Source organism: Equus caballus, chromosome 24, assembly GCF_041296265.1.
Source record: "Equus caballus isolate H_3958 breed thoroughbred chromosome 24, TB-T2T, whole genome shotgun sequence".
NCBI lineage: Eukaryota > Metazoa > Chordata > Mammalia > Perissodactyla > Equidae > Equus > Equus caballus.
Genome location: NC_091707.1, coordinates 32,365,173 through 32,391,736, shown reverse-complemented (window position 1 = coordinate 32,391,736; position 26,564 = coordinate 32,365,173). Strand labels below are relative to the sequence as shown.

The 26,564-nt window shown below is 54.5% G+C and overlaps 1 protein-coding gene across 5 annotated transcripts in view; it reads left to right on the top strand.

The window, feature by feature from the left end:
• The window catches only part of MIDEAS (mitotic deacetylase associated SANT domain protein), a 65,777-nt gene that overhangs the window by 21,543 nt on the left and 17,670 nt on the right, over positions 1–26,564 (top strand). For 3 of the 5 annotated variants that reach the window (XM_023628072.2, XM_023628074.2, XM_070250100.1), the window contains exons 2-3: positions 21,747–23,434; positions 24,523–24,822. In XM_023628072.2, coding sequence (XP_023483840.1) covers positions 21,983–23,434; positions 24,523–24,822 — 1,752 coding nt within the window. In that variant the 5' untranslated portion in view covers positions 21,747–21,982. Of the gene's footprint in view, positions 1–3,388; positions 3,530–21,746; positions 23,435–24,522; positions 24,823–26,564 lie in introns of those variants that run through there. The other 2 variants (XM_070250101.1, XM_001916424.5) reach the window with 1 other exon arrangement.

Here is a 26,564-nt window from a genome sequence, read left to right as displayed (position 1 = left end):
ATGTGTGCTGGCCTCGAGGAAAGGTCCTGACAGAGAAGGGACAATGGAGGAAGGACATGGAATGCAGGCCTAGGGCTTGGGGAGGAGAATACTCCTTTTTAAAATACTGAGTGATGTCAGCAGAAAGGTGATGGAGGCGGGTGAGTGGTGAGAAGCTGGCTTCCTTGTAAGCTTTTTTTCCTCTTAATAACACCTTTTTTGGGATATAATTCACACACCATAAAATTCACCCTTGGAAGCTTTTTAATGGTCTCGGGTTATCCCAGAAGTGGACACATGCGATGGCCTCTCAGGGTAGTGACTGGTCACTCTGAGTGGAGTCCAGAGAGCTGATATGGTCCCGGACGCCTCTCTAATGCCATCTTCTCCTCTCCTCGGGACCCAGAGTGTGGCATCCTGTCTGGGGAGCCGTGCCTCCTGGAGTGTGTCTCAGCAGATGCACTCCTTGGGAGCTGGAGCGCTGGACTCCTCTCTCTCATGCAGTGTGTAAGGGAGGTGGAGAAAAGCCCACTGCATGGGTAAGGTTCCTGGAGCATCTTTTTTGCCTTCCCCAAAGGGCACCCTTCTTCACGGCCCCAGAGGTCTGTAGGAAGGGCTGGAGCTTCTAAAACCAAAACTTTCACTTCACATGTCAGTGATTCTGCACTGTCATATCTGCAGCAAACTGACCTGCAGGGCTTTCCCGGAAGAGCTGCAGCTTTCTTTACACACCCTCATCTGCCTGCCTCGGGAGGTAGACTTCTGCTGCCAGACAGGGGCCATCTGGGACAGTCTTGAGCCCTCCTCCCCTGTACACATACATGCCCCTTTCCCTCCCTCTCTTCCTTTCTGAGGTGGCCTGAATTTGGCAGTTTAGTTGGGGTGAAGAGATGTGTTGCTCCAAAGTAAGCAGGGCTCCTCTAGGCTCCTCTAGGTCACTGACTTCTGTTTCTCTTGAATCCTGCCACCTACCTCTACTCTTTGCGCTGCTTCCAGGGCTAGGCCTAGCAGCCTGGCGAGGGACAGGGAGGAAGTCCTGGGGCACAAGGCTGAGGAGTGCCCTTTGGAGTGGCTCCCATTTGTTCCCGGACGCTGGGCCCTGGCTCCATGGAAGCAGGCTCTTCTAGGAATGTGCTCCCCAGCTGGGTTTTCTGGTTGGTTGGGAACATCCTGGGCTGGTCTGCACTGGCTCTCAGGGGCTCCCTCTGGGCTGGCCCGAGGCCAGGTCTAGGGGCTAGGCCTTGTGGGGGGGTGGGTCAGGATGACTGCTGGTCTGCAGAGGAGCCTAGCAGTGGTGAGTGTTGGAGACTGAGTGGTTTTGTTTTTGCTTCTCTTACTTGGATGAGGTGTCAGTAGGAAGGAAGAAACCAGACAAATGGAAAAAGCAAAAAGCCTTTACATTGAGCCTCTGCCAGCAGTCCTGAGAGCCTAGCCTCTACTTGGGGGCTTGCATGCCTGAGCACCCCAGTCCCTCAGTTGCTCACTGCCTTCCTTTGGGGGAGATGGGAAGAGGAGCAGAGAGGTGACAAGTGATTGGCCTGCTCTGTGATCTTGTACAAGTCACTTAACCTCTCTGAACCTCAGTGTTCTCATTCGTAAAACAAGAGGGACGAAACTCTATCACACACAGGGTTGTTAAGTAGGCTGTGTGTGGGGACGTGCTTTGAGAATTGTCAGGACGGTACTGTCACAGCAGATGCTAAATCTGAGAGCCTGGGCTTTGCTTTGGTGGAGGTGGTTTCCCTGGCTCCTCCATTCACTTTTTACAATCACAGAATCATGGAGTTTTAACTGGAAGGGATTTCAAGAGGTCATCTGGTCCTGTCCTCTGGCATAATTATCTTTATTTTGCAGATAAGGCTGTTTTAAGTGGTCATTACTTTGACATATCTGTCATATCATGGTGCAAATAAGCCCTTTTCCTCCTGGGTGAAGTGTGACCTCCAGATGCACACAGGTGCTCCAGGTGGAAGGGAACAGGAAGGTCATGCCCCTTAGGAGCAAGGGTGAGTTTTCCGAGGTTTTGAGGTGGTCTCTCTCATCCACTCCCCAGGGGCAGCGGTCCTTGCCCTGAAGGCTCAGAGAGCTGGGAGAATCACCTTCTGCTGCCCCTCCCCTTCTCCCTAAGAAAGCAGGGGATGCACCTGCTTCTCAGGACTGGCCACAGCAGGAAAGGGGCTGCCAGGACACACTGTATTCTTCTGGGGTTTTTCCGTCAAAGGAAAATCTCTTTGACCCATCTTGGGAAAAAAAAAAAAACAAAAAAACACAACAAATGGAAGGAACCAGGAACATCAGGGCTCCCTCCGCTGGCCTTTCTCCTGGCCCTGGGACCTCATTGAATGTGGGGGCCAGCAAGAACCTCCTGAGCAGCAGAAATGTTTCCCACCAGACCGGCAAAGAGGCATCGGGGGAATTGTAGGAAAGGTAGGGGACATGTGTGCATGCTGTGAAAAGCTGCTCCAACTCTGGCCTCAGTCGCTAGAATTAAACCCAAGAGCTTTTCATCACCTAAGTAATTGAGATGTGGGTCTTTTATAGGGGCTGGGGCCAGTTTCTCAGTAACGTTTATACCAGTAGGATGCTGGCAAGCCAAAAAGTGAAACTTGGGGAGACTGTTAATTAAGTGCCTTGGAGAGGATTGTGCATGATTTACCGTATCCAAAACCAGAGTTTTCTTTATGGAAGAAAGCGACTTGTGTCCTCCCCAACATCACACACACACTTTCCTGGCAGGCACGATGGGTTTCCAAACATTTCGTCACCGTCTCTTCCTGACCTTGGTGTGAAAGGAACGAGCCGCGTGGCCTGTTGGTTCCAGCAAGGCCATCGGGGGCGCCGGCCTGGGCTGGGGGAGGGTGGCGACCGCCTCAAGGAGTGGAGGTGAGGTCTACTGGAAATCCCCAGCCCGGGCAGCCGCCGGAGGTTTAAAGACGCCTTCCCCGGCCTTATTTGGTCGCAGGAAGTGGGCGGCGCCGGGCCTGCTGGCGGAGAGGCCGACCCGAGACAGTTGTGCTGATGAAGTGGTAGAGCTGGTTTCTGCTCGCCGCCGTGCCGCGCGCGCCGGCCCGCCGCTGGGTGCTCCGCGCTCCCAGCCCCGAGTTGTGCAATCCTTTGTAGCACGCCAGAGTCCTCCTCCTTCGCTGTTGCCTCTCGCCCTCTCTCTCTCTTTTTTTTTCAAGCTGTGAGCTCAACCGATGAGTCAGAGCAGTGCAATCCTGACACTGCATCGCAGGACTGGGGGTGACACGAAGGGAGGGAGAGCGATCGCGAGGCGGACACCACTGGCGCGGGGTGCGCCGAGGCTCCTGCACCGCGAGCGAGGGGTGACAGCCCGCGCGTCCCTCCCGGGCCCTGCCAGCAAACTTCCCAGCCTCGGGAGGCGCAGGCTGGCGGAAGCATTGCGAGCGCCGCGGGGAGGCGGCGGCGGCGCCTGTTTGTTTTTAAAATCGAGGAGTGCGTGCAGGCGGCTGGAGTCTGGGAGGCGACTGAAGGCGGCGGCCCACAGCGGAAGGGGGACAGCCGATGCCAGAGCTCGGGCAGGAGCGGGGTAAGTGGGGCTACCTGGTCGGCGGCCGAGGCCTGCACGCGGCGAGGCGCAGCCCGCTGTGGCGGCGGCGGCCAGGGGACCCCGGACTGCGCGCAAGCGGTGGCGGCTCGGCGCGCGGGCTGCAGCTTTGCAGGCGCGGCCCGGAGCGGGGGCGCTGGGCGGCTGGGGGCGCCGCGCGGCAACTTCTGCGGCCTGGGCGGCTGGGGGAGTGTGTGCGGGTTTGCGTGAGTTTGCCGCCCCGCAATCCGCCCCGCCTCGGCCCGCGACCCCAGCCCGCAGCTGCGTGTGCAGCGCCAGCCCGCCGTGTTTGTGCAACTACGCAGCTCGCGCGCGGCCCCCGCCCACCCGGGCGCGGCCCCGGCAGGAAAACCCTCCCAACCAGCCAGGCCCGCGGTGGCGGCGGCTCGGGAATACGGCTGCTCTTCCTCCGTTTGAGCGAAGCGTGGTGTCCGCAGCGACCGGCTTGCGTGACTGAGTCCAGGCCCGGAGACTCGAGGAGGGGCTCCCGAAATGCAGGAACTTGGCATGGGAGCCCCTTCCCCTTTTCTTTCCAGTGTGCACGGCACAGTGGACACGGAAACTGTGTCCGCGCCGGGAGTTTGGGGGACAGAGGTGCAGGAGTGGCAGGGAACTGGGGCAAGTGCAGGAGAGGCCTAAGCTGGAGCGTTTAGGGCGAACGGGCCGGCCTCACCCCGCGCACCCGGAGTGCTGGCGCGCCTCGGACCTGTCAGCCTGCCCGCCCCCGCGCGTCCGAGCCGCTGCGGCCTGCCGAGCTCTCCCCGCGCTGGCTGCACCGTGTGCCTGTGCGGAACTCGGGAGCCCGGGTTTTGTTTGGATTCTGCATATGGCCGGCTTGGTGGAGGAAGCCATATCCCCCTCCCAGCTCACACATACAGGAGCGTGTGCACCAGGTGGCCCCTCTGAGGGTCCCCGCCTATATCTCTGGGTATGGGCCTGGTGCTGCTCTGGGGCTTTCAAGCTTCAGCCCCGAGGGAGGCAGGCCTGGAGGAGGTACCTGCCACCCAAAGTGGAGGCCACTGGGTGTTCCAGCCCAGCCTCCAGAGCCAGCGGCTGAAAGGATGAAAAGGGAAGTTCCTCGCCCCATTTAAAACTTTGTTGGTCACAACTTCGGTGGCTACTTCCTGCTTCCACCGTACCACATCGGACCTGTGTGCCGGCCTGTGGAGCCTCGCTCGGGGCCAGCGGGATCAGGGGAGAGCTGGCTGGCTCTGGCTGACTATGGAGGGCACCATGGCACGTGCGTGCAGGGGATCCCTGTTGGCAGTTGTGGCTGTGGGGAGGGGAGATCCGGCTTGTTCCAGCAGGGGGAGCCTGGCCTGGTGGCGGCCTGGAGGTTTCTCCTCTCTCCTTGTTCCTGCAGCTTCAGGATTGAGGCTGGAGGCCTGGTGAAGGTGGAAGAAGTGCAGCTCTGGGGGAAGCCTCTCCTGCCTTGTGGGCCCCAGGCTGAGGAGAGGAAACCGCCTGTCTGGCTCCAGAACCTCCCAGGGATGGTGTGGCACCTGCCCCTTTAGAATCAGAGAAATGCATGCTCTCCACAGGCTATTAGATGGCTTCAGGTTGAAGGGGAAAGGAGAAACCTTCCCAGGTTGAGAATTTATGGGTCGTCTTTTCCTACTGCTCCGGATAGTGAATAATAGGAGTGTAAACATTCAATTACTGTGATAAACCATCTCATTGCGTGGCCCTGGCCCAGTCTCCACTCTAATTGGATTGGCCTCTGGCTGGTTACTCTGGTCTGAGTAGCTCCCAGGGGACAAGGGATGAAGGACCTGGAGGGCGGCCCCTCACCCCCAGACCATGCAGCTTGCTCTGGGACAGCCAGCCCACTGCCAGTGTGGCCTCTCCAAGCTCGGGGCAGAACCCCCCTTCCCCGGGCTCTGTCAGCCCCTCACCCCACCCTAGGAAAGAGTACTGTGGAGTGTCCATGGGGTGAGAGTTCAACTTTTAAATGTGGGATTTAAAAATAGCCTGAGTGTTTAGCCCTGTGGGCTGCTGCTTTTAATAAATGGGGAAAAAGAAAAAAGACAATATGCAATTACAGATTCAGTTGAGGGCCTCCTGTGGTTATAGAACCCAGGGAAGAGCTGCCCAGTGGACCCAAGGCCTCTGGGTCCCTAAGTGGGAGAAGGATTGGGGGGGGGGGGGTGCATGGGGTATAGTGTCCTGGAAGGGGAATGGGCCCAGTCCAGGAATCTTTGGCCTTGCTAGCCCCTTTCCTGCAGGTGGATCTCCCAGAAGGAAACCTTGCTCACGGGGGAGTTGGGATGGCCACAAGTAGCTGGGAGATTCCTGCTTCTCCTAGTCCTGTTTCAAGTGCCAGTTCTTTTGAGAAACCTTAGGTGCCTTCTGGACTCATTTCCACCTTATGTAGTCACTTGTGTACATACTGTAGTGTGGTGGTCAAAAACACCAACTGGGAGCCAGAGTCTCCATACGTCCCTCAGGGAGATGCAAAGAGTTAATAGAGTATTATTGTATCCTGCGCTCCAGTGTGTGCTCTGGATTGTTCCCACAGTGCCCAGCATGTAGTAGGTGTTTAGTATATGTTAATTGAACAAATGAATGAAAAGTCTCCATCAAAAAAATGTGGACTTAGCATGTGGTGGGCTGAGTGAGTCCTGCTGCTGGGACTCATACTGCACCATTGGTTTCAAAAGGGTCAGACATGAGTGATTCTGATGCTGGTGAACCCAGTTTCCTGGCTCTGCCCTATGTCTGCCATTCTGGGAGCATATGCCAGTCATCCTGACCCCAACAGGACCTCAGGGTGGAAGAGCGTGGAGCCTCCTGCCTGGCAATCTCCTAACCTGGGCATTTCCTTTGGCCAGGCCAGTTGGCATCTTTCCTGTGTGTATGCACCCATCAGTAGAGAAGCAGCCCGGGGGCTCCCTTCTTCCCTGACTCACCACAGGCTGCAGGAAATGCAGCCAGTGGTCGCCTTCCATTGGAGGGGTTGCTTCTGCGTGGGAGCACTCTGTGTGGGGCTGAACTAAAGAAACTGCACTCTGGGCTGGAGCTAGGTGGAGTGTGCTGAGGTCCCCAGTTCTTACTTAAGGGACCTGCATTTGCATTCGAGGCAACATTCAGGATACCGTGAGACCGTGAGCTCATTTTGTGAATCAGAAGCATTACAGCATAACTTCGGTGTTGGAAACTGCTATTTGGAATCCAGATCACCCTCCCTCCACCCCCAACGCACACACACTTACAGGGTCTCTCACAGTCACACACTTGGGAACAATCACAGTTAGTAGGGCATCTATTCAGATTACAGAGCCATCAAGCAAAACTTGTCCACACCCACTTCCTCTCTCACACTCAGAACACCATTCCTGGATGGTGTGTGGTCAGTAATCCGAGCAGTGACTCTGAAGCAAGTCTGGCTGGTGCACAGGAACGAGTCCTGGGCAGACCTGGGTTCGTATTCCAGCTTCTCCACTTGCTGTGTGGTTCTAGGCATTGCTTAACTTCCTGAGCCTCAGTTTCCTCACCTGTAAAATGGGGATGATAATAATATTTCATACAGTGGCTGTGAAGTTAAACAAGATCTTGCATGCAAAGTGACTGGCACATACCAGTCTGTAGGTACCCAACAGATGCAAGTCCGGCTCCCGTTTGCCTGTTGCTCCTCCCAGAGAAGAGGAAATGAAGAGTGTCCTGCTTGTGGGAGGAGGGCACCCTTCCAGGCCACTGGGGCTTATGTAAATGAAGCTCATTTTCTAACTCCCTGGGCACAACTGTGTGATCCACTCCTGCCTAGAGGAGCCCGGGCCCTGGTTGCTGTGCGCCTTTACAATGGATTCTGTCCCTACAGCTGAAAGTTAAGGGCTCAGCTTCCCAGAGATCAGCCTGTGCTCTCTGGAGCCTACCCGCCTGCCCGCCCAGGCCTCAGGCCGAACTGCTCACGTGGGTGGCAGGAAGGCTGCTTTCTCAGCCAAGGAAAAAGTCCCCTTGTCTTTGCTTCACCTGAAGCCTCCCAGGGTGAGCTCAGTGGAGAGTTGGGTGGAGCTAGGGGTGGGAGCTGTCGCTCTAAAGAGCACTTTGGCTCTCTCTCCCATGGGGGTGGGCGGGGGGGGCGCGCACACCAAGCTATTATATAAGAAGAAAGTTGCCACATGTCAGAAAAGACCTAGGGTTTTGCTGGGGTGGGGGTGGGGGTCTCCCTGAGGGACGTGATTGCAGGCTGTGGTTTGCCGGGGCTGGTGGGGAGGAGAGGGGCTGGGAGCCCAAGGCTTCCCTGGCAGCGGTTCTTGCGCTCGTTCTTCCTGGAACATAGCCTGGTGCTGTGGCCAGCCAGGGAAGGTGCTCCCTGTTCCCTCTGCCTTTCTCTCCAGCCGCAGGGAGCTCGTGGTGAGAGCGTTATTTTTTCCAGGCAGTGCTTCTTCCAAGACTCTCAGGAAGGGGGAGGGGAGCAGCCAGGGCAAGGTTTGTCCAGGCCAGAGCTTGGAGAGAGAGAAGTATACCAGGCTTGCAGCCAGAAGGGGGTTCCCTCTGAGACTACCCAACTTCTCTTGGGGAAATGGGGTCCAGAGAGGAAGGAAAATGGTGAGGGATTTCGATTCCCAGCTTTTCCCAGCAGTTGGGCAGACAGAGTCTCCAGTCTAGCCTGCTGTTGCCAGAATTTGCCAATTTCTTGGAGGGGAAGGTCCCAGAGCTCAGAAAGGAGCTCAGAAACGCTTCTGTGATAACTTGCAACCCTGGGAGTGCATGTAAGCTGGCCTTTCTCTCCTTTCTTCCTCCTCCTCCTTCTCCCAGCCTTCTGGCAGCTCCTGGGGCATGCACCTGGCTGTGGCCCAGATCCCCCCCTCCCCAGACCTTGCTTTGTCTGACCTCCCCAGCTGGCACTAGGTCACAGTTCTGGGCTCTCCTGCTCCCAGGAGTCATCTCAGAGCTGGAAAACACTTTGGGACATCTCCCAACTCCTGCATTTTCAGATAGGGAAGCTAAGAGGCAGTGAGTTCCTTGAGGTTCCCGCAGACGATCTCCACTTTCACCTTGGGAGGGTGGCAAGAGGAGCTGCTCCTGTGTGCCACCCCTGGTCCCTGCCCCTCCCTATTGGGAAGTTAGGATGACTGCTTCAGTGCAGGAAGAGCCCAGAGGAACACTGTCTGGCCCCTGGGTGTGGCTCGGGCCTCAGCTGGCTCCATAGTTATTTATTTGTCTGTTTGTGTGTGTGTGAGTGAGTTTTGTGGTCGGGAGACTGGATCTGAGTGAAAGCAGAAGTACCCACGCTATGTCAGCTATGCAGCGCGCAGATTGGACTGTACAGACACAGTCGGGAGAGGAAGAAAGGGGGCAGAGGCCCCTCTGCACCGTGGTTGCTGGGGCTCTTTTTGTCCCTGCAGCAGGGCCTGCACACTTGAGCGTAAACAGCCCTTCCATGTTGCTAGCAGCTGCCTTTCCTTGCTGGCTTTGGGCAGAAGAGCTGCCAAAAATAACCAGGCGGGCACTTCCACTTGTGGGGCGTTCACTGTCGTGGCCTCAGGTCAGGCTTGCTCGCTCCCTTCAGGCCCTGGTGCCTCTTGCGTCCCTGCTCATACTTCCTGTGCCCCCCACCCCCCACCTCCCTCAGGTAATGGCACTTTCCCTTTTATTGCTCTTCTTAGGGTGAGCCCAGGAGGGTGGAGGCTCCAATTATGGGCCTGGAAGCTCTGCTGGGTATTGTCTGCCGCCTCTTGTCCCACCGTGTCCCTGCAGGCCCGCTGGCACAGCTGAGTCCAGGGGAGGCCTGTGCTGGGTGTGCTCCTCCTGGTTTCCTAGGCCAGACGCCCTGCCTGCCTGCGGAGACCGATGCTGTTGCTGGGACTGCTAGTCTCCTTGTTCTGCTCCTGCCTGGCCAGCCCTGTGCTCAGCCAGCTGTGCAACTGGAAGAGTCAGACCATGCGATTCTCCTCCAGGTGCTGCAGACTGATTGTGATGCTACTCCTGCCCAGCAAGGGGGAAAGGAAATCACATTGGCTGAGCCCCTACTTTGTGCCAGGCACTTCTCATATATATTAACCTCATTTAATCCCACAATAACTATGAGATGAAGACATTGTGCCTATTTACCGATAGGGAGGCTGAGGCCCACAGAGAGGCTGGTGATTGGAGTAGCCAGGACACATTGCCAGACGCTAAAGCCCTGTCTCTTTTTACCATGCAGCTCACACGCTTCTCCAGGCTATTTTCAATTGTACAGGGAACAATGTTTGACCCTTGGCATGAAGTGCTGATGGTAGGAATTCAGGCACCATTAGATTGGCTGATAGGGGAGCTATTTGGGGCTGGGAAGGGTAGGGAAGACCCCACTGAGCCTCCCCTCTCCAAACACGTCACGGGGCAGCCAGAAGCCCAGCCTGAGCCACGAGGCCCTGCCGTGGAGGGCAGTAGGCACATGGGGGTCAGCTGTGTGGGGCGATTGCTGGGAGAGTCACTCAGGCATGGAAGGAGTGGAAAGGCTTAGTTTAGGCCTCCTGGAGACCTTCCGAGTGTCTCCTCCTCCCCCGACATCCCAGCCTCTGTGATTCTGAGAAGAGCTCTGAGACTATAGGCTGGGGTAGGTGGGACCTTGGGTCTCCCTTCCTGGCTGCTGAGTCTGACCCCAGGGCCCATCATTCCAGCTGGCTTGGCCCAGGTCCCAGAGAGCCTGGTTGGTGTGTTGTGTACTTGGGGCTTGGGCTGGATGCTGTACTGGTGCCTGGTGCCAAAGGCCTCTGGGTGTATTTCAGGAACAATAAAGAATAAATCAACACAGGAGAAAAGGCCCTGGAGCAGCTGCACAGAGATTGAAGAAATGCAAGGAATGTGTGAGCATTTGGCAGAGGCCCTGGATCTTGACCGGGGCCTGAGAAAGGGTGTGCCACTGCCTGGATGGCTGGGCTGATGAGGTAGGCTGCTTTTTGCCCATTCTGCAGCCCATCTAGGAGGCCCAGATAGCCATGCTGAGACCCTTCTCTGCTGGCAGCAAGGTTTTGTGCTTCTTGGTCACCAGCAGGTATTGGGGAGCCATATCATCCTGATTCTTTCATTCTAAACCAGTAAGATGCCCCTCCCCCCCCAGCCATCAGGTAGGTCTTGGACCTTTCTGGAGCTGGCTAGGCAGGAGAGCCTGGGCTGATGAAGACACCACACGGTAGACCCCCCTGTTCCACCTCCTTACCCAGAAGGAGATGAGCCAAATGTCACCCTGGCAGTGCCAGGTCTGAGGGAGTGCTGAGTGTGAGAACATCCACTTGAGAGGCCCTGAGCATGGCTCTGCCCGAGTATCAGCCATGTGTCCTTGGGTAAGTCACTTTATCTCTCAGGGCTTCAGTTTCATCAGTCATGAAATAGAGATTTGGACCAATGATCTTTGGAGTGAGTGGGCACTATCTGTCTCTCGTATTCAGGGTGTGCAATGAACAGACTTTATTTAGGAATTTAAGTTCTTGAGAAGAAACTCTTCTGAGAGCCCCATGCAGAATGGTGGGTTGCTATGGCTGGGGCTGATGCTCAAGCCCTGGGTGGGGGCCATTGGCACTAGTAGGAACCCAAGCATGGAGCTGACTTGACCCAGACTTTAGGGTGCCAGAGGAAGGCACAGGAGCCTGGGCCCCCTGGGGATTTGGGGCATCTGACAAGCAGGGGAGAGTCAAGGCTTTTATTTTTAAAGAACTGTTGGCCAACCGTGGGTGTGGGGTTGGAGAGTGTGGGAGGGGTGTGGCTTCCTCTTGAGCAGATGTGAACCTTCCACAGGTTGGCCCAGTGGGGGTAATCACCATTAGCCTCTTCATCTTCAAAGCCCTTACCTCCCAGGCCCTTCTCACCCACTTTACCTGACCAGCCACACTTCCAGAACATCACACTGGTTTTCAGGCCTGCTGAAGCCACTCTCCAGGGAGATGATGTGAGTAGCCCAGAGGTTGCTGCTGTCCATCCCAGACAGCCTGGTCTGGCACCCAAGCAGGAGGCTGAGCCTGAAGCCCTGGGGAGGAAGTTCGCAGAAAGGGCTCTGGCTTCCAGAGCCTTGCCTCTATAGTCCTGTGACCTCAGGCAAGTGATTTGACCCCTCACATCTTCAGGTTCCTCACTGAGAAAGGGGGAGAGTAATAATACCTACCTGGTGAGGATTAACCAGGATCATGTGTGGGGGGGGTGTCGCACTGTGCTTGGCACATAGGCACACCCTTAGGAAATGTTAGTGGTGGTGATGATGATGAAGGAGAAAGCCTTATTTTTGTGATGGGATTTCACTTTGGCTTCAAGCTCTGCCTTGCCAAAAGGTGGGACCTGCCTAAATGGAGGGAGGAAGCCTTCTTCCTGGAGTCCTTGATTCTGGGCCCTGCTCTGCTCCTGGCTGTGTATCTGCTCCTGGCTGTGTATCTGCAAGTTCCTTTCCTTCTCTGGGCTGCTTTGTGGAGTGAGGAACTGGACCAAGTGAACACTGACATCCCTTGATATTTGGAATCTGTTCAGCTTCCCCAGCAGGGCCCTGCTTTGCTGGTTGGCTCTGAAGAGAGGCTCAAGGTACCTTTCTCCCTGTGGTGTGGGGGCTCTTAGTCTGGAGTCCTGGACTCTGCTCCAGGGTCCTGCTGACCCTGCAGCTCCCAGCTCACCTCTGCAGTCCCCTCACCCCAAAACTCTGTGGGCTCTCCCAGCTTCCAGGGGGTTTTATGGATGCCCTCAATCCTGAGGAGAGCCTGTTTCTGGCAGACTGGGACTGGGATTATTTCTTGCGAGAGTGTGATATACTATACTCTATTTGGGAAAGTCCCCAGGAAAAGCAGCAGCTCTAAGAGGGAACCTGAGGAAAGGGAGGGCCCCACACTTGGCTTTGTGGGATTCTCACATGTAGCATTCCATCTGAGGCCCAGCACAAGTGTAGATTTGGGATTTTTCTGGGAGAATGATGGAAAGACTAAGCATTTGAATCTTGCTTCTACCACTTAAACAGCAGAAGTTTCCCTCTGTAGAATGGGGGCAATAAGATGCCTGGATGGGAAGTTTGTAAGCATGGCTTAGGGTATGTCGAGTCCCTGGCATGGGGGAAGTGCTCTATGAATGTTTGCTTCCTTCTTTTGGGAAGGATCTGCCTCTTGGACATTCTGTAGACTGGCTGGGGGAGTGAAAATATTTGCCTGTGGCCATTTTCCCAGGAGAAGGGGAGGGCTACATAAGAAGCTGTTACATCCCCAAAGGCTTCTCCCTCCCCCAGCTGTTTTAATTCTGGGATCAAGCGTGGGGTCAGGTTCAGTGTGTGTCCACTTTGGGGGATGGGAGAAGAGCTACCCAGGGATTTGCAAAAGTGTGAGATCTGCAGCTTCCTAGGGCTGTGCAGAAGGTGTGGAGAACACGTCTGAGTAAGGAGGGAGTGGCTCTTCTGAGCTGTGAGAACTTGACAAGTTACTTCTACCCTTCATTTCCTGTAAATTCCCCAAATTTCCTTTTGTTATCGATTTCTAATTTTATCTCATTTTGATTGGAGAACATACTTCGTATGATTTCAACCCTTTTCAAAGTACAGAGACTTGTTTTACGGCATAAGTTATGATCTGTCCTGGAGAACGTTCTGTGTGCTCTTGAGAAGAATGCGTATTCTGCTGTTGTTGGGTGGAGTGTTCTGTAGATGTCTCTTAGGTCCAGTTGCAAGTCTTTTATTTCTTTGTTGATCTTCCATTCAGTTGTTCTGTCCATTTTTGAAAATGTAGTGTTGAAGTCTCCAGCTATTATTGTATAATTGTCTATCTTTCCCTTCAGTTCTGACAGTTTTGCTTCATGTGTTTTGGGGGCTCTGTTGTTAGGTGCATCTGTGTTTATAATTGTAATCTCCTGTGGATGGATGGACATTTTTATCGTTATAAAATGTCCTTCTTTGTCTCTAATGAGAATTTTTGTCTTAAAGTCTATTTTGTCTAATATTAGCATAGCCCTTCCAGCTCTCTTTTGGTTACTGTTTGCATGGTGTATCTTTTTCCAGCCTTTTACTTTCAAGCTATTTGTGTCTTTGAATCTAAAGAGTGTATCTTTTGTAAACAGCATATAGTTGTATGGTGTTTTTTTAACTCATTTCCCCAACCTCTGCCTTTTAATTGGAGTGTTTAATCTATTTATATTTAAAGTAATTATTGATAAGGTGGGATTTCTGTCTGCCATTTTGCTGTTTGATTTCTGTCTGTCTTATATCCTTTTTGTTTCTCTGTTACTCCGTTACTCTTTTGTGTTAGATAGATACTTTGGAGCATACCATTCCTGACCTGTAAAATGAGACAAGAGTGAGGGTTAAATGAGATGTTGCCTGCAATGCCCTCAGTACAGTGTTGGGCAAGCAGTAGGTGCACAGTAAACATGGACACTCAGTTGGCCTCAGGCAGCCCTAGGGCTAGCTGAGAACAAAGTCCACCCAGGGCTCATGGGACCCCTCATGCCTCCTGGGCAGGGCACAGCACTCCAGCAGGTGGCTCTTTTGGGGAGTGAGGAGCAGTAGGTCCTTGGAAACTGCACTGTGCCAGGCCCTGACCCTCTAGCCTCTCTCCTGCTCCAGTGCCTGGGCACCACCTGGGCTGCTTATGAAGCACTGCAGATTTCCCACCTCCATTCCCCCAACCCTCTTACCAGACCCATGAACTAACCTCTCAGGGTGGGTTTGAGAACCACCTCTCAACATAGACAGGCAGCAGGCGTGACAGAGACTGGATTTAGAGTTGGCAGGCTTGGATTCGAATCCTGACTGCTCACTTGTGACCCCAGGCTGTGACCTGAAACAAAATACTTTTCAGAGCCAACCTTTCCTCATTTCTCAGATGGGAATAAGCGGTTATACAAGTAAGCAGTGCTCACACACACGGGGCATGTGGGCACTGCTGGTGGCTGCTATTTCATGTGGCAGTTGCTCATTACAAAGGTGGTTCCCGGACACAGGCCTTGTCCCCCCGCCCCTCTCTGGGCTCCCAAGTTCCTCAAAGGCAGGAACCAGTGAGTGGTGGCTCCTGGACCAGATATCTGGTTACTTGACAACCAGTTCACTGCCCTCTCCATTGGGCCACACTGTCTCTAGGCCCTGCTTCTCCTAGTCTTGGTGTAGAAGGAGAAGGGAATTGAAGAAGCAATATGGGATAGTGGTTAACACTGAGTAAGAGCATGAAGATTCAGAAAGGGTGAGAACAGTCTGTGCCAGAGGGCTGCCTGGAGGAGGTAAGCCTTGAAGGAAGGCAGGTTGTCCGAGTGGAGGCAGGGCTTCCAGGCAGAGGGAACAGCTCCAGCAGAGGCTCAAAGTCAGGGAACTCTCCTCAGGGTCACCTGTTCCCAGCATGTATCTCTAGCCCCAGCACAGGCCACCTTGCTTTATAATCAACGTGTGTTTCTGTTTTTCCCCCACTGGACTGGGGGATCTCTGCGGGTAGGGAGAGACTGTGCCCTGTCTCCTGTGTCTCCCCAGAGCCTGACTTGTAGCCAGTGCTCAGCAATTGCTTGTCGAGTGGATGAAGGGGCAGTGGGCAGACCTGCAGGGCTGCCAAGGGTATGTGTGTGGTAGGGGAAGGAGGCAAGACGAGGCCTTGTTAAGGGAAGCCCCCCGTGAGTGGCCTTCTCTGTATATTGGCCTGGGGCTCAGGCACAGACTCCAGAGAACCCTGCCCTTGACCTCCCCAGTGAGCCAGGCCTTTCCAGAAGGGGAGGGAGATGGAGCAGCATCTGGTGGCGTGAGCCCCATAGGGCATAGAGAGGGTTGTGAGGAGACTGAGAGCCCAGTGGCCCCCATGAGGCCCTCTGCAGAGGTCCAGTCACTTAAGGGCCTGGCTGCGGGGACAGTGGCTGCATCTCTTCTGGAGAGAGCCTAAACCTACCAGCTTCCATCTCACCCCCCTGGGGTTCCTGAGCCCTGTTGGAAGGGGTTTTCCTGGGCTGCCTGTGATCCTTGTGGCCTTGCCTGGGAGGGAGGCAGCCAGTGTCCCCTGCCCCCAGTGTGAGTGGAAGCTGAGCCTGGAGGCTCGATCTTTCTTGGCTCTGTGTTTTCTCTCTGCCTCAGCTTCCCCCCTATAAAATGGACCCTGTTATCCTGCCTTCTCATGGACATTTTGGCTTCCTGTGGACATCCTGGGGTTGTTTGTGGGGCAGTGGGGGAGGGAGACGATAAAGGTAGATGACTGAAAGGAGCCCTGAGAGCGCCTCATGAGGAAAGGATCCCCCTCTCACATGTATCCCTTTGAAAGCATCCAGAGTGGGCAGTTTTACAGTCCAAGCTCCACTGCAGCCAGCTTACACCCTGGCCAAGCCCTCTGAGCCTGACCAGCTTGATGGGACTCGTGACTCCCTGGCCATTGACCTGGCCTCTGCATTTCAGAGCTGAAGTTCAATCTGGAGAAGTGATAATCTGGGGACTCTCTGGACTGGGGGTGGGTACATCATAAGGGCTGCTTTCTCACGTCCCTGGGGAAGTGACACTTGTGGGACGCAGGTCCTCGTCTCTGTTGTTGGTGTCTCCTTCCTTATTGGTTTTATGGATCCCTTGAGAACAGGACTCATGTGTTGGAGAAATGGGCCCTTCAGCCTAGGTATGCATTCCCAGTTAGAGGCGGGAATACAGCATTGCAGACAATTGTCTTATGTCCAGAGGAAAGGTTTATCTAGGGCCTGGGCAACTCTAGCTGGCCCAATATGGCAGTTCCAGGCCACTTGCCCAGTCTGTCTGTTGCCAAAGGCCCCAGGGTATCTGAGAGAGAGCTTTTCAGAATGTGAGCCTGGACTGGAGGGCCAGCAGGGCCATGATGGTCTCCCCAAGGGAGGGCCCCTTGTCATTGACCCCTGGCATCCTAGCCAGACACTTTGGTGTCTTGAGGCCCGGCCTAGTCATGTTAGGGCATGAGGTAGACAGATCCACAGGCTCATGTCCCTGGCCATGGTCTAGGCAGGGATGGGAAACCTTGAGGGAAGAAAAATGGGGCAAGGGTCAACGGCAGGGCTGGCACTTTCTCAGTTAGCCTGTATGTGGTATGGGGCAGAGAATGACAGTCAAGGGGCAAGCGGCTTGAGAGACAGCAATTAGAGAAGGATTCATGTTCGTCTTGGTTGGAGAGGGCGTAGGGCCATTTATGGGGGGGCTTAGGAGGCTGGGCCTTTTCACTTCGTCTCAGCGTTGTGAGGAGCTCTGCTGTGCATCAGGAAGAAAGACTGGAAGTTAGGGCTGGGCCGGAACCCAGGGTGGACACGCCGGTCGTGAGCAGGGCCCTGCCCAGGCATGGCTCTGACTCACCTTGGGCGCAGTCTTGAATGAGCATCCCAAGAGGCAGATACAAGCCAAGTGCCAAGGTACAACGGTGTGCACACTCTGCCCCAAGGAGCTTGCTGTCTGTTGGGGGCAAAGAAATAGGCACTTGGAATTTAGTGTGCTGAGCGCGGTGGTGGGGTTTCGGAGGGATTCTGGGCTCATCATGCAGTTCCTGGCTCAGCCTTGGGGTGAGGGGAAACTTCCCAAAGGAAGCAGTGTCTGGGACCTGAAGGATGAGTAGGATTTGGCCAGAAGAAAAGGCGGGAAGGTACCGCCTGGTCAAAGACCTAGAAGCAAGCAGGAAGTGAATGATGGCTTAAGCATGGAGTGTTGAGAGAGGTGGCAGGAGCCAAAGTCTGCAGGGACTTGTGGGCAGGATAGGGAGTTTAGACTTTGTGCTAAGATAGCATCTTTGGTGCTCAGGGAACTGGCTGGCCTAGAGATTCAGGGTTTTCTTGGATGCCATATTTAGGTCTATTTTGCCTTGGGGTGGAGATGCAGGAGCTCTGACTCCCCGTCTTCCTAATGCTGAGTTTGTGGGGCTGAGGTGGCCCAGGTAAGAGCAGAAGTTTGGAGCATTAGCCTTCAAGGGTCAGGGGCTCCTTCAGTCGACTCCCATCCCCAAGTCAGAACTGATCCCCTGCGGCCACTGGGACCAAGCTGAGCACCTCCTTCCTGGCCTGTGTAACCTTGAATCACAATAGTCTTGTCGTTCAGATGGCCACGCTAAATGCCCCAAGCTTGGGAGTGGTCCTGGTCCCCTCAAGTGGTCTTGCCCTAGCCCCATTGCCCAGTGGTGAGGGCTCACTGGACTCTCCCAGCCAATGGTGGGCGTGTGGCTGGGCTGCTGATGGCAGATGGGAGCAATATGTCTTCGAGTTGCCATCCTTGGAGGGCACCGTGTCACCACCAGCACAGAACACCCTAAAGCCTTTCTAGCACCTTCCCTCATGTATCTGCAAAACACATATGTGGGTTCAGCACTGTTTTCTTTTCTTAGTGCATGTGACTTCCCTCTGTAGAGAGAAAGTGCTTCTCACTCTCCATCCTCCTGAAAGGGACCCATCCTCATGGGTCCCTGGCCACTGAGATCGGACCCTTGCCTTGTCCTCTGCCCAGGGGTATCTATGGTCTGGTCAGGGCTTGGTTGTAGCACTGAGGCACCTGGAGGAAGGGAAGAGGGAATAGAGCCGTGACAGACAGTCGAACAGACTGATAGAGTGGGTTGCAGTGTCTGGGGCCCCGTGGTGACTGTGGGTTTCCTTTTCAGTGTTCCTGCGTGTGTCGTCAGAGGCCCTGCAGCTGGGTCCCAGGGGTGAGCTGCCTGCAGGAGTTCCTCATTGTACCCTCTTCCCTGCAACCTCGGGGAGTTGGCCCATAGGTCGGCAGCCTTCGGAAAAGATGGCTTCCTTCCTCTTCCTCACCGTGAGGAAGGCCCGGCTGACTTCCACCTCAGGGACAGAGGAGTGAGGTTGGGGCAGACGAAATGGGAGGAAGTGGCTCAGTCCTGGCCACAGTTGCAGGCTGTGAGGTACAAGTGGGGTATGAGAGCTGGAAGTCCCACCTGCAGCAACCAGAACTGAGGTGGGGGTGGGCTTGCAGGGACTGGAGAGTCTGGGCCTGGAGGGTGGGGCCAAAGCGGCCATTGTGGTCTCAGGCCTCTCTGCTGGTGGACCTCAAACAACTGCTGGCCCCCCTGTAGGGAGACCCCTTCCCTTCCTGTAGGACCGGGGGTCTCAGCTGTACCGGGGGAGAATAGGAGAGGTTTACCTGCCAACTGTCCAGACAGGGGTAAGGGACTCCTCAGCGCCAGAAGGTAGGGATATGTGTCCAGCAAATCCTTGCTCTGAGATGGTAGGAGCGTGCTGTGGAAGGGAAAGTGTGCAGAGAGGGACACCTGGTGTCTTAGTGGTGTGTCTTAGGGATAAAGAATAAGGGCTTGGTCTTACAGTCAGTCAGACTACGTTCAAGTCCTGTCTCTGCAATATAATTACTGTGTGACCATTAGGAAGTGACCTCGCCTCTCTGAGCCTCATGTAGCTCACCTGTAAAATGGAGGTTAAAATAACAATGCCTCATGCTGCCTTATAAGGCTGTTGTGGGAATTAAATGTACGCAGAGCACTTAGGACCTGCGTGGCATAGGTCCATTATTATTATTGTTATTACTACTACTACTACAACTTTGTGCCCTGCTGCCTTTGTGTGTCCCGTCCCCTCGCTCCCCCAGGGTTCCCCACTCTTCCACTCTTTTCCCCATCCCCCCAGATAATGACCTTTCTTCTCTGAGAGTCCCAAGTCTGGGTGTCTGTGCTCTTAGCACTCTTAGCCTTCCAGTAGGGGTGACAGGGCGGCCTCTGCAGAAGCTTCTGGAGCAGTTCAGCCTCCCCAGAATCGGCCCCCTTGATTTCTTCTAAGCAAATCCCTGGCCCAGCTTTGGAAATCTACTGTGGTGTCCTGAGCATAGCCCTCCTTGATGTGCAGGGTTGAGGGTGGGGGGTGGGGGGTGGGAGGCAGACTAGCTGAGCCTAGCCCTTCCCGACCTGACCAAACTGCTGCAGGTGAGCCAGCTGGGGACTGGGGACCAGGGACAGGAGCGGCCCTGCCCTGGAGCCCTATTCACAGGCTCCACCCATCTCTCCTGACCCTGTGTACAGCGCCGGCCCTCCTCTAGGCGCTGATGGCCATCCATGGGCCCGCCCGGGTACCCTCCTTCAGGAGCACACCAGTGTGTGCGCCCAGGCCTTTGCCACGTGGGCCTTCCCTTCCCCCAGGCTCCAAGCCTGTGTTGCGGTTCACCAGTCCACAGGGCTGCGATGGGGGCGGAGGCGGGACGGGGGAGTCGGGGCGGGGGGGGGGTCTGTGTAGGGTCGGAGGAGGGGAGGCTCAAGTGCACGTGAGCGCCTGAGGGGCTCCCAGCCCCCTGGAGGCACGTGGACCTGCCTGCTCCCCCTCGGCCCCCTCCTCTCCCCTCCCCTCGCGCATGTTCTTCCTTCCTCTGTCTTGCTTCTGCAGACGCACTTCTAATTCGTTCATGCTGATTGGAGAGGCAGAGCCCCAAGCCTGTAGCTGGGACAGTCCCACCCTGCAGCTCCACAATGGCGCCCAGGGTTATTTTCAGTCTGGGGGCTGGCTTTTGGGTCTCTGCGCTGAATTGGGTTGGCTGTCAGGGAGTGAGAATTTACAAGCAAGAGAAAGGGGTTTGTTCAGAAGGTGGTTTCCATGGCCCCCAGCACTCTCTGCTCGCCCCAGCCCTCCCCTTCGTGCGGGACCGGGGTGACTTGGACGCCCTCCTGGTCTCGCTCCCTCCCCCAGCTTCCAAGTGTGAAGACAAAGCGGGTGCCAGCGGGAGAGTCTGTCTGTCTCACTCACTTCAGGGCCAGAGCAGAGGAAGGAAATGGAGGAGGAAGTTCCTCCCCTGCTGGGCGCTGGGTGAAAGTGGGAGGCAGGCCGGGGGTCTGAGTGAGTCACGGCAGCCCCGGGGAGGGAGGGGCTGGCAGCTGCGGAAGCCTGCAGAGGGCGATAGCACTGCAGCCTCCCTGGGGCCAGGGCATCGCTGGGGTAGCCAGGGCTTGTGCCGAGAGCCTGCCGGTACTGCCTAGCCCCAGCCCTCCTCGGCTCTCTCGGCGGTTTCCTGGGAACTCCTGACCTGGAACGTCTAGGGTCTGAGGTCAGCCTGGACCTGCAGATTCATTCGCCGGGGCTTCCTGAGCTCTCGTCTCCTCCCCTTCCCTCCCCTCCCCTCCCCTCCCCTGTCTTCCCCCTCCTAGCCTGACTGGTTCAGGATCAGAATCAGCGTGGGGAAGAGGTGGGCCATGTAGCTCCCACCCTCACCAGCTTCCTGGGGAGGATTAAAAAAAACCCTCTCTTTGAAAATACATGCAAATTATATATGCGAGTTATAACTGACATGTAAGTAATAAAAACGCATGTAAGTTGTAAAGTCCTGGTCCGGATTCTGTCCTGTAGCAGGATAAATAGAGCGACCTGTTGTTGTTTTTTTAATCAAGTTGGAAAATAAACACAGAAACACTGAGCACTCTAGTCACGCCATGTCATGGAGAAACCTTCGGACCTAGGTTCTAGCAGTCTCCACCCCCAGCATCGGAGCTGTACTATTCCTTCTCTTGGGATGCCAGGAGCTCTTTGGCAGAGAGGAGGGTGGGTGGGGACTGCTGACCAGCTACCCGGCTGGATCCTGCCTCCAGCCCACCAGGGCTGCAAAACAGGTTCTGTGCTAGTTTGGGGAAGACTCTGGGAGCCACAGTCCCACCCAGCAGCTCCTCCCAGGGGTGGGGCTAGGAGTGCATACACCCTCGTGGGGCCTCACCTACATGTCTCAGTGCAAAGGAAGTGAGCCTAGCCCTGGGCCCTGGACTCTGCAGGGCCTGGTGGGGCTCCTGACCCTCAGCGCACATTTGGGATCCTGTTCTCTCCGCTTGCTGTCTGAGATGTGCTTGGAGTGTCAAAGGAGTGTTGGCTAAATAAAGCTCCTTCTGGGTCTGGTGGGGAGGCTGTTGCCTGGACAGATGTGAGAGGACCAGGCCTGGCTGCCCAGGGAGCTGAGGACTGGTTTAAGAGGAGAAGGGAGCCCAGCATGGGCTTTGTCATCCCTTTTCCCAGCATGACCGCAGGGGCTGGGGCTGGATTTCAGCCCCTGCTGCCCCCTTAGGTGGTGCGTTTGTGCAATGCACGCATTACACAACCAAACACAGCCATCCTGGAGCCTAACCTGGATGGTGAGGTGGTGGGACAAGAGGAGAGTCACAGAGCACCCCAGGAGATGCTGCTGCCTTCTGGTAACTCCCCCAGGGTCCTGGCTCCTGCCTCACCAATGCTGCTCTGTGATCTGTGGCTTGTCCCTGTGAGGCAGTCGAACCGCAAAGCCTTAGAGGCCCTTCCCTCACACTCGTGCTGACATCTGGGGCATCGTGGGAGGCTCTGGCTGACGCTCTTGCTATTCTTCTGTCTGCAGACTCCAGGGCCTTGCGAGCATCATGAACTTGGAAGAGTAGACGAGCCCAAGAGCCTTCAGGGCAAAGGAAGGAAGAGCCAGCAGTTCTTTCTCCCTGTGCCTGGCCGGTCATCCAGCATTTTCCTCTGCCCCTGCTCTGCCTCCTCTGGCTCCTGGACTAGGGCCGGGCTTCCAGCAGGACCTTCCCCCAGGGGATGGGCAACTGGTGAATTAGGTCTCACTGCCGGGGCCACACCATGAACCTCCAGGCCCAGCCCAAGGCTCAGAACAGGCGGAAGCGTTGCCTCTTTGGGGACCAGGAACAAGCTCCCAAGGAGCAGCCCCCACCGCTGCAGGCCCCACAGCAGCCCCCGGCCCCTCCACAGTCCACCAGGGTGAAGGAGGAGACTTACTTTGGGCACGAGGGGCCGGCAGGGGTCGCCCCTGCCTCCCAGCCTGTGGAACTGCCCCCTCCCAGCAGCCTGGCCCTGCTGAACTCTGTGGTGTATGGGTCTGAGCGGACCACGGCGGCCATGTTGTCCCAGCAGGTGGGCTCAGTCAAGTGGCCCAACTCTGTGATGGCTCCAGGGCGGGGCCCGGAGCGTGGAGTGGGTGGAGGCGTCAGTGACAGTGGCTGGCAGCAGCAGCCGGGCCAGCCTCCGCCCCACTCAACGTGGAACCGCCACAGCCTGCCCCTCTACAGTGGACCCAAGGGGAGCCCTCATCCTGGCATGGGGGTCTCTACCTACTATAACCACCCTGAGGCACTGAAGCGGGAGAAAGGAGGGGGACCGCAGGTGGACCGCTATGGAAACGCTGTTCGCCCAATGATGCCGCAGAAGGTGCAGTTGGAGGTGGGGCGGCCCCAGGCACCCCTGAACTCTTTCCATGTGGCCAAGAAGCCCCCAAACCAGACGCTGCCCCTGCAACCCTTCCAGCTGGCATTCGGCCACCAGGTGAACCGGCAGGTCTTCCGGCAGGGCCCACCGCCCCCCAACCCTGTTGCTGCCTTCCCGCCGCAGAAGCAGCAGCAGCAGCAGCAGCAGCAACAGGCAACCCTGCCCCAGATGCAGCTCTTCGAGAACTTCTACCCCATGCAGCAGCCGCCCTCTCAGCAGCCCCAGGACTTTGGCCTGCAGCCGGCCGGGCCACTAGGGCAGTCCCACCTGGCTCACCACAGCATGGCACCCTACCCCTTCCCCCCCAACCCTGATATGAACCCAGAACTGCGCAAGGCCCTCCTGCAGGAGTCCGCCCCGCAGCCTGTGCTACCTCAGGCCCAGATCCCCTTCCCCCGCCGCTCCCGCCGCCTCTCTAAGGAGGGCGTCCTGCCTTCCACCGCCCTGGATGGGGCTGGCACCCAACCTGGGCAGGAGCCCGCCAGCAACCTGTTCCTACATCACTGGCCCCTGCAGCAGCCACCAGCCGGCCCCCTGGGGCAGCCCCATCCCGAAGCTCTGGGATTCCCGCTGGAGCTGAGGGAGTCACAGTTGCTGCCTGACGGGGAGAGACTGGCACCCAATGGTCGGGAGGCTCCTGCCATGAGCAACGAGGAAGGCATGCGGGCGGTGGGCACGGGGGAGTGTGGGCAGGTGCTACGGGGTGGGGTGATCCAGAGCACACGACGGAGGCGCCGGGCGTCCCAGGAGGCCAATTTGCTGACCCTGGCCCAGAAGGCAGTGGAGCTGGCCTCACTACAGAACACAAAGGTGAGAGTGGTGTGGGGTGGGGGCCAGCCCTGGCAGAGGGCAGGATGAGCCGTGTCTGGGGCCAGGGGAGAGTGAGTGGCTCCAGGTCCATCAGGGCAGTTTTCTCACTTCATGGAAGGAAGTGAAAGAACCCATTCATTTCAGAGAGTTCTGAACTCCCTGCATGCAAAGAATCTCTACATAGTTGCATCCACACCTGAAGGGAAGATGAGATTTACACGCATGCAACGTTGCGGGCAGGAAAGTGCAATACACCATTGTGGGTTGGCTTTTTCATTTGGGACTTGAAGGGTTGGGTGGAAAAGGAGGTGAAACCATTTCCAGATCTGGTATGTTCGAAGACAAGAGTGTGGTAGTGATTGCACAGGTGACTATGTTTGTCAAAATGGATTGAACTGTAATTAAGAATAGGTCATTTGTTATGTGTAAATTATACTGCGGTAAAGTTGATTTAAAAGAAAATAACAATGGGGGAGAAGATTGAACAGAATTTGAGGTCCTATGTTGTACTCGGAGTTTCCTATATTTGATCACAAGCAATTTATTATCAAACTCTATGAGAGGGATGCTTCATTTATCCTCTTTTGCTGCTAAAGAAACTGAGACCCAAGTGAGATTTCCCAAAGTCACAAAGCTGGGATAGAAGCCTAGGAGGCTGTAGAATTTGACTTCACTCCAGCCAGTTTCCAGTGGGGAAATAGATTCAAAGACCAGCTTGACCTTGTGCAGATTCTTTGCTTTTTTTTGCAGAGATATGTTTTGAATATATTTAGATGCTATTTCACGTGGCACTCACTGTGCAGGCCAAACAAAATACATCTATAAACCACTTGTGGCCTGAGATGGCCGCCTGGGGACCTCTGCTCTAGGCCAGGATGGGAGGACCTGTCATGAAGGAGATTATGAAGAGTGTTTGGGAATGTGGTGGGAGAAAAGGTGGTCAGGGAAAGGCCAGGTTGTCAAAAACCATTGGGAGCCATAATGGGTGTTTGAGAACCTGAATCAAATGGGACTAGGGGTCCTGGACCAGTAAATCAGGACTTATCTTCTAAACGTCGCCTCCATTCCCCCTCCCTCTCCTTCTCCAGGATGCCAGTGGCTCTGAGGAGAAGCGGAAAAGTGTATTAGCTTCAACTACCAAGTGTGGAGTGGAGTTTTCTGAGCCTTCCTTAGCTGCCAAGCGAGCACGAGAGGACAGTGGGATGGTACCCCTCATCATCCCAGTGTCTGTGCCTGTGAGGACTGTGGACCCAACCGAGGCAGCTCAAGCTGGAGGTGTTGATGAGAATGGGAAGGGCTCTGAACAGAACCCCACTGAACACAAGCCGTCGGTCATCGTCACCCGCAGGCGGTCCACCCGTATCCCCGGGACTGATGCCACCGCTCAGGTATGACAGGCTTCCCATGCAAACACCTCCAGTACCCCTGGGGACCTAGTGCACTATGGGAAAAAGGAGTACGTGCCAGTGTAGGAGGGATTCGAGCAACCCATGGGGATACTGTTTAGATTTTCCAAACCAAACTTCTGGACAAATACGCTTATGGGGGACAATGAGGCAGTTTTATACTTGAAACTGGGACTATCTAGGAAAATCTAGGATATATGAATCTCTTTCATTTCAGGTCAGCAAATTTTGATTGAGCCTCTAATATGCGTCAGGCCTTGTGCCAGGCACTAGGACGTAGAGACATTTGCTTGTTCTGTCAATATACACACATGTATGTTGGAATCTCCCACTAGGACTGAGGTTTTGTTTATTTCTTCTTTTAGTTTCGTTTTATACATTTGATGCAGTGTTGCTAGTTGCATACTCATTTAGAACTGGATTAGACACTTTATCCTTATGAAGTGTTTCTTTTTATCTTTAGTTATCTTTTTGCCTTTTAAATTCCACTTTGTCAAATACTTAACTTTCTTTTGGTTAGTGTTGGGTGGGGGGATGGGATATGTATCTTTTCCATCTTTTTACTTTCAGCCTTTCTGTATGCCTCTACTTAAGGTGTATCCTTCAAGTGACATATAATTGAGGTTTGTTATTATCTGTTCTAACAACCTTCGTCTTTAAATTAGAACATTGATACATTTGCATTTAATGTAATTACTGATATACTTGGGTTTAAATCTGCCATCTTCTGTTTGCTTTCTGTTTATCCATCCTGCCTTCTGTGTTCCTTTTCTTTCTTTTTTGTTTTCTTTTGGATTGTTTGGGTTTGTTATTCCATTTCCTCTCTTTATTAATTTATTAGTTATGTATTTATTGCTCTTTTAGGGATTACCCTAGCAGTGTTTCTTACCTGGATTTCTATGAGAGAAGTAAGCTCTACAGAAAGGGACTCAATTGACTATTTTCTCCATTCTCTGAAGAATGGTACATACCTAGTGCCATTCTAGATGCATAGGAGAAAAGTTAACTCATTATATACAGTGAATGCCTTATGATGTTAGGGCTCAATTTTCGGGTTGAGAAGGGCTACTAGGGATTGAAACATGAATTCTTGGCTTATTGAAATCTAGTATAAGTTGAGTACTTTACCTCTTCCTGGACAATGCAAAGGCTTTTGCAACACTTTACCTCCATTTTCCACCGATCCCTAACTTGTAGAATTAGTGACATGTATTTTCATTCTTTATATATTTGGCATCAACAGAACATTATAACATTGTTTTGTTGAGCTGTTCATTTTAGATTTAGTCAAATACTTACTGTTTTTCTTCCTTTTCATTTCTTCCCATATCTCGAAGGTTCCATCTCAGATCATTTATAATATTGCTGCTTAAAGAACAGCCCTTAGAATTTCCTTTAGTGTGAGTCTGTTCGTGATAAATTTTATTAGTCCTTGATTATCTGAAAATATTTTTACTTCATCTTCATTTTTGAAGGATAACTGCTGAGTGGGGAATTCCGTGTTGGTAGTTATCTTTAAAGTGCCAAAAGAAAATATTGTTCCATTGTCTTCAGGCTTCCATTGTAGTTTCAGTGTTGAGAAATCGCTATAAGCCATATTGTTGCTCCTTTGAACGTAAGGTGTCTTTTTCTCTTGTTGCTTTTAAGTTTTGTTTTGTTTTTTGGTCATTGGTTTCCAGCAGTTTGGCTTTTATACCTAAATATGGTTTTCTTTGTTTTCTGTT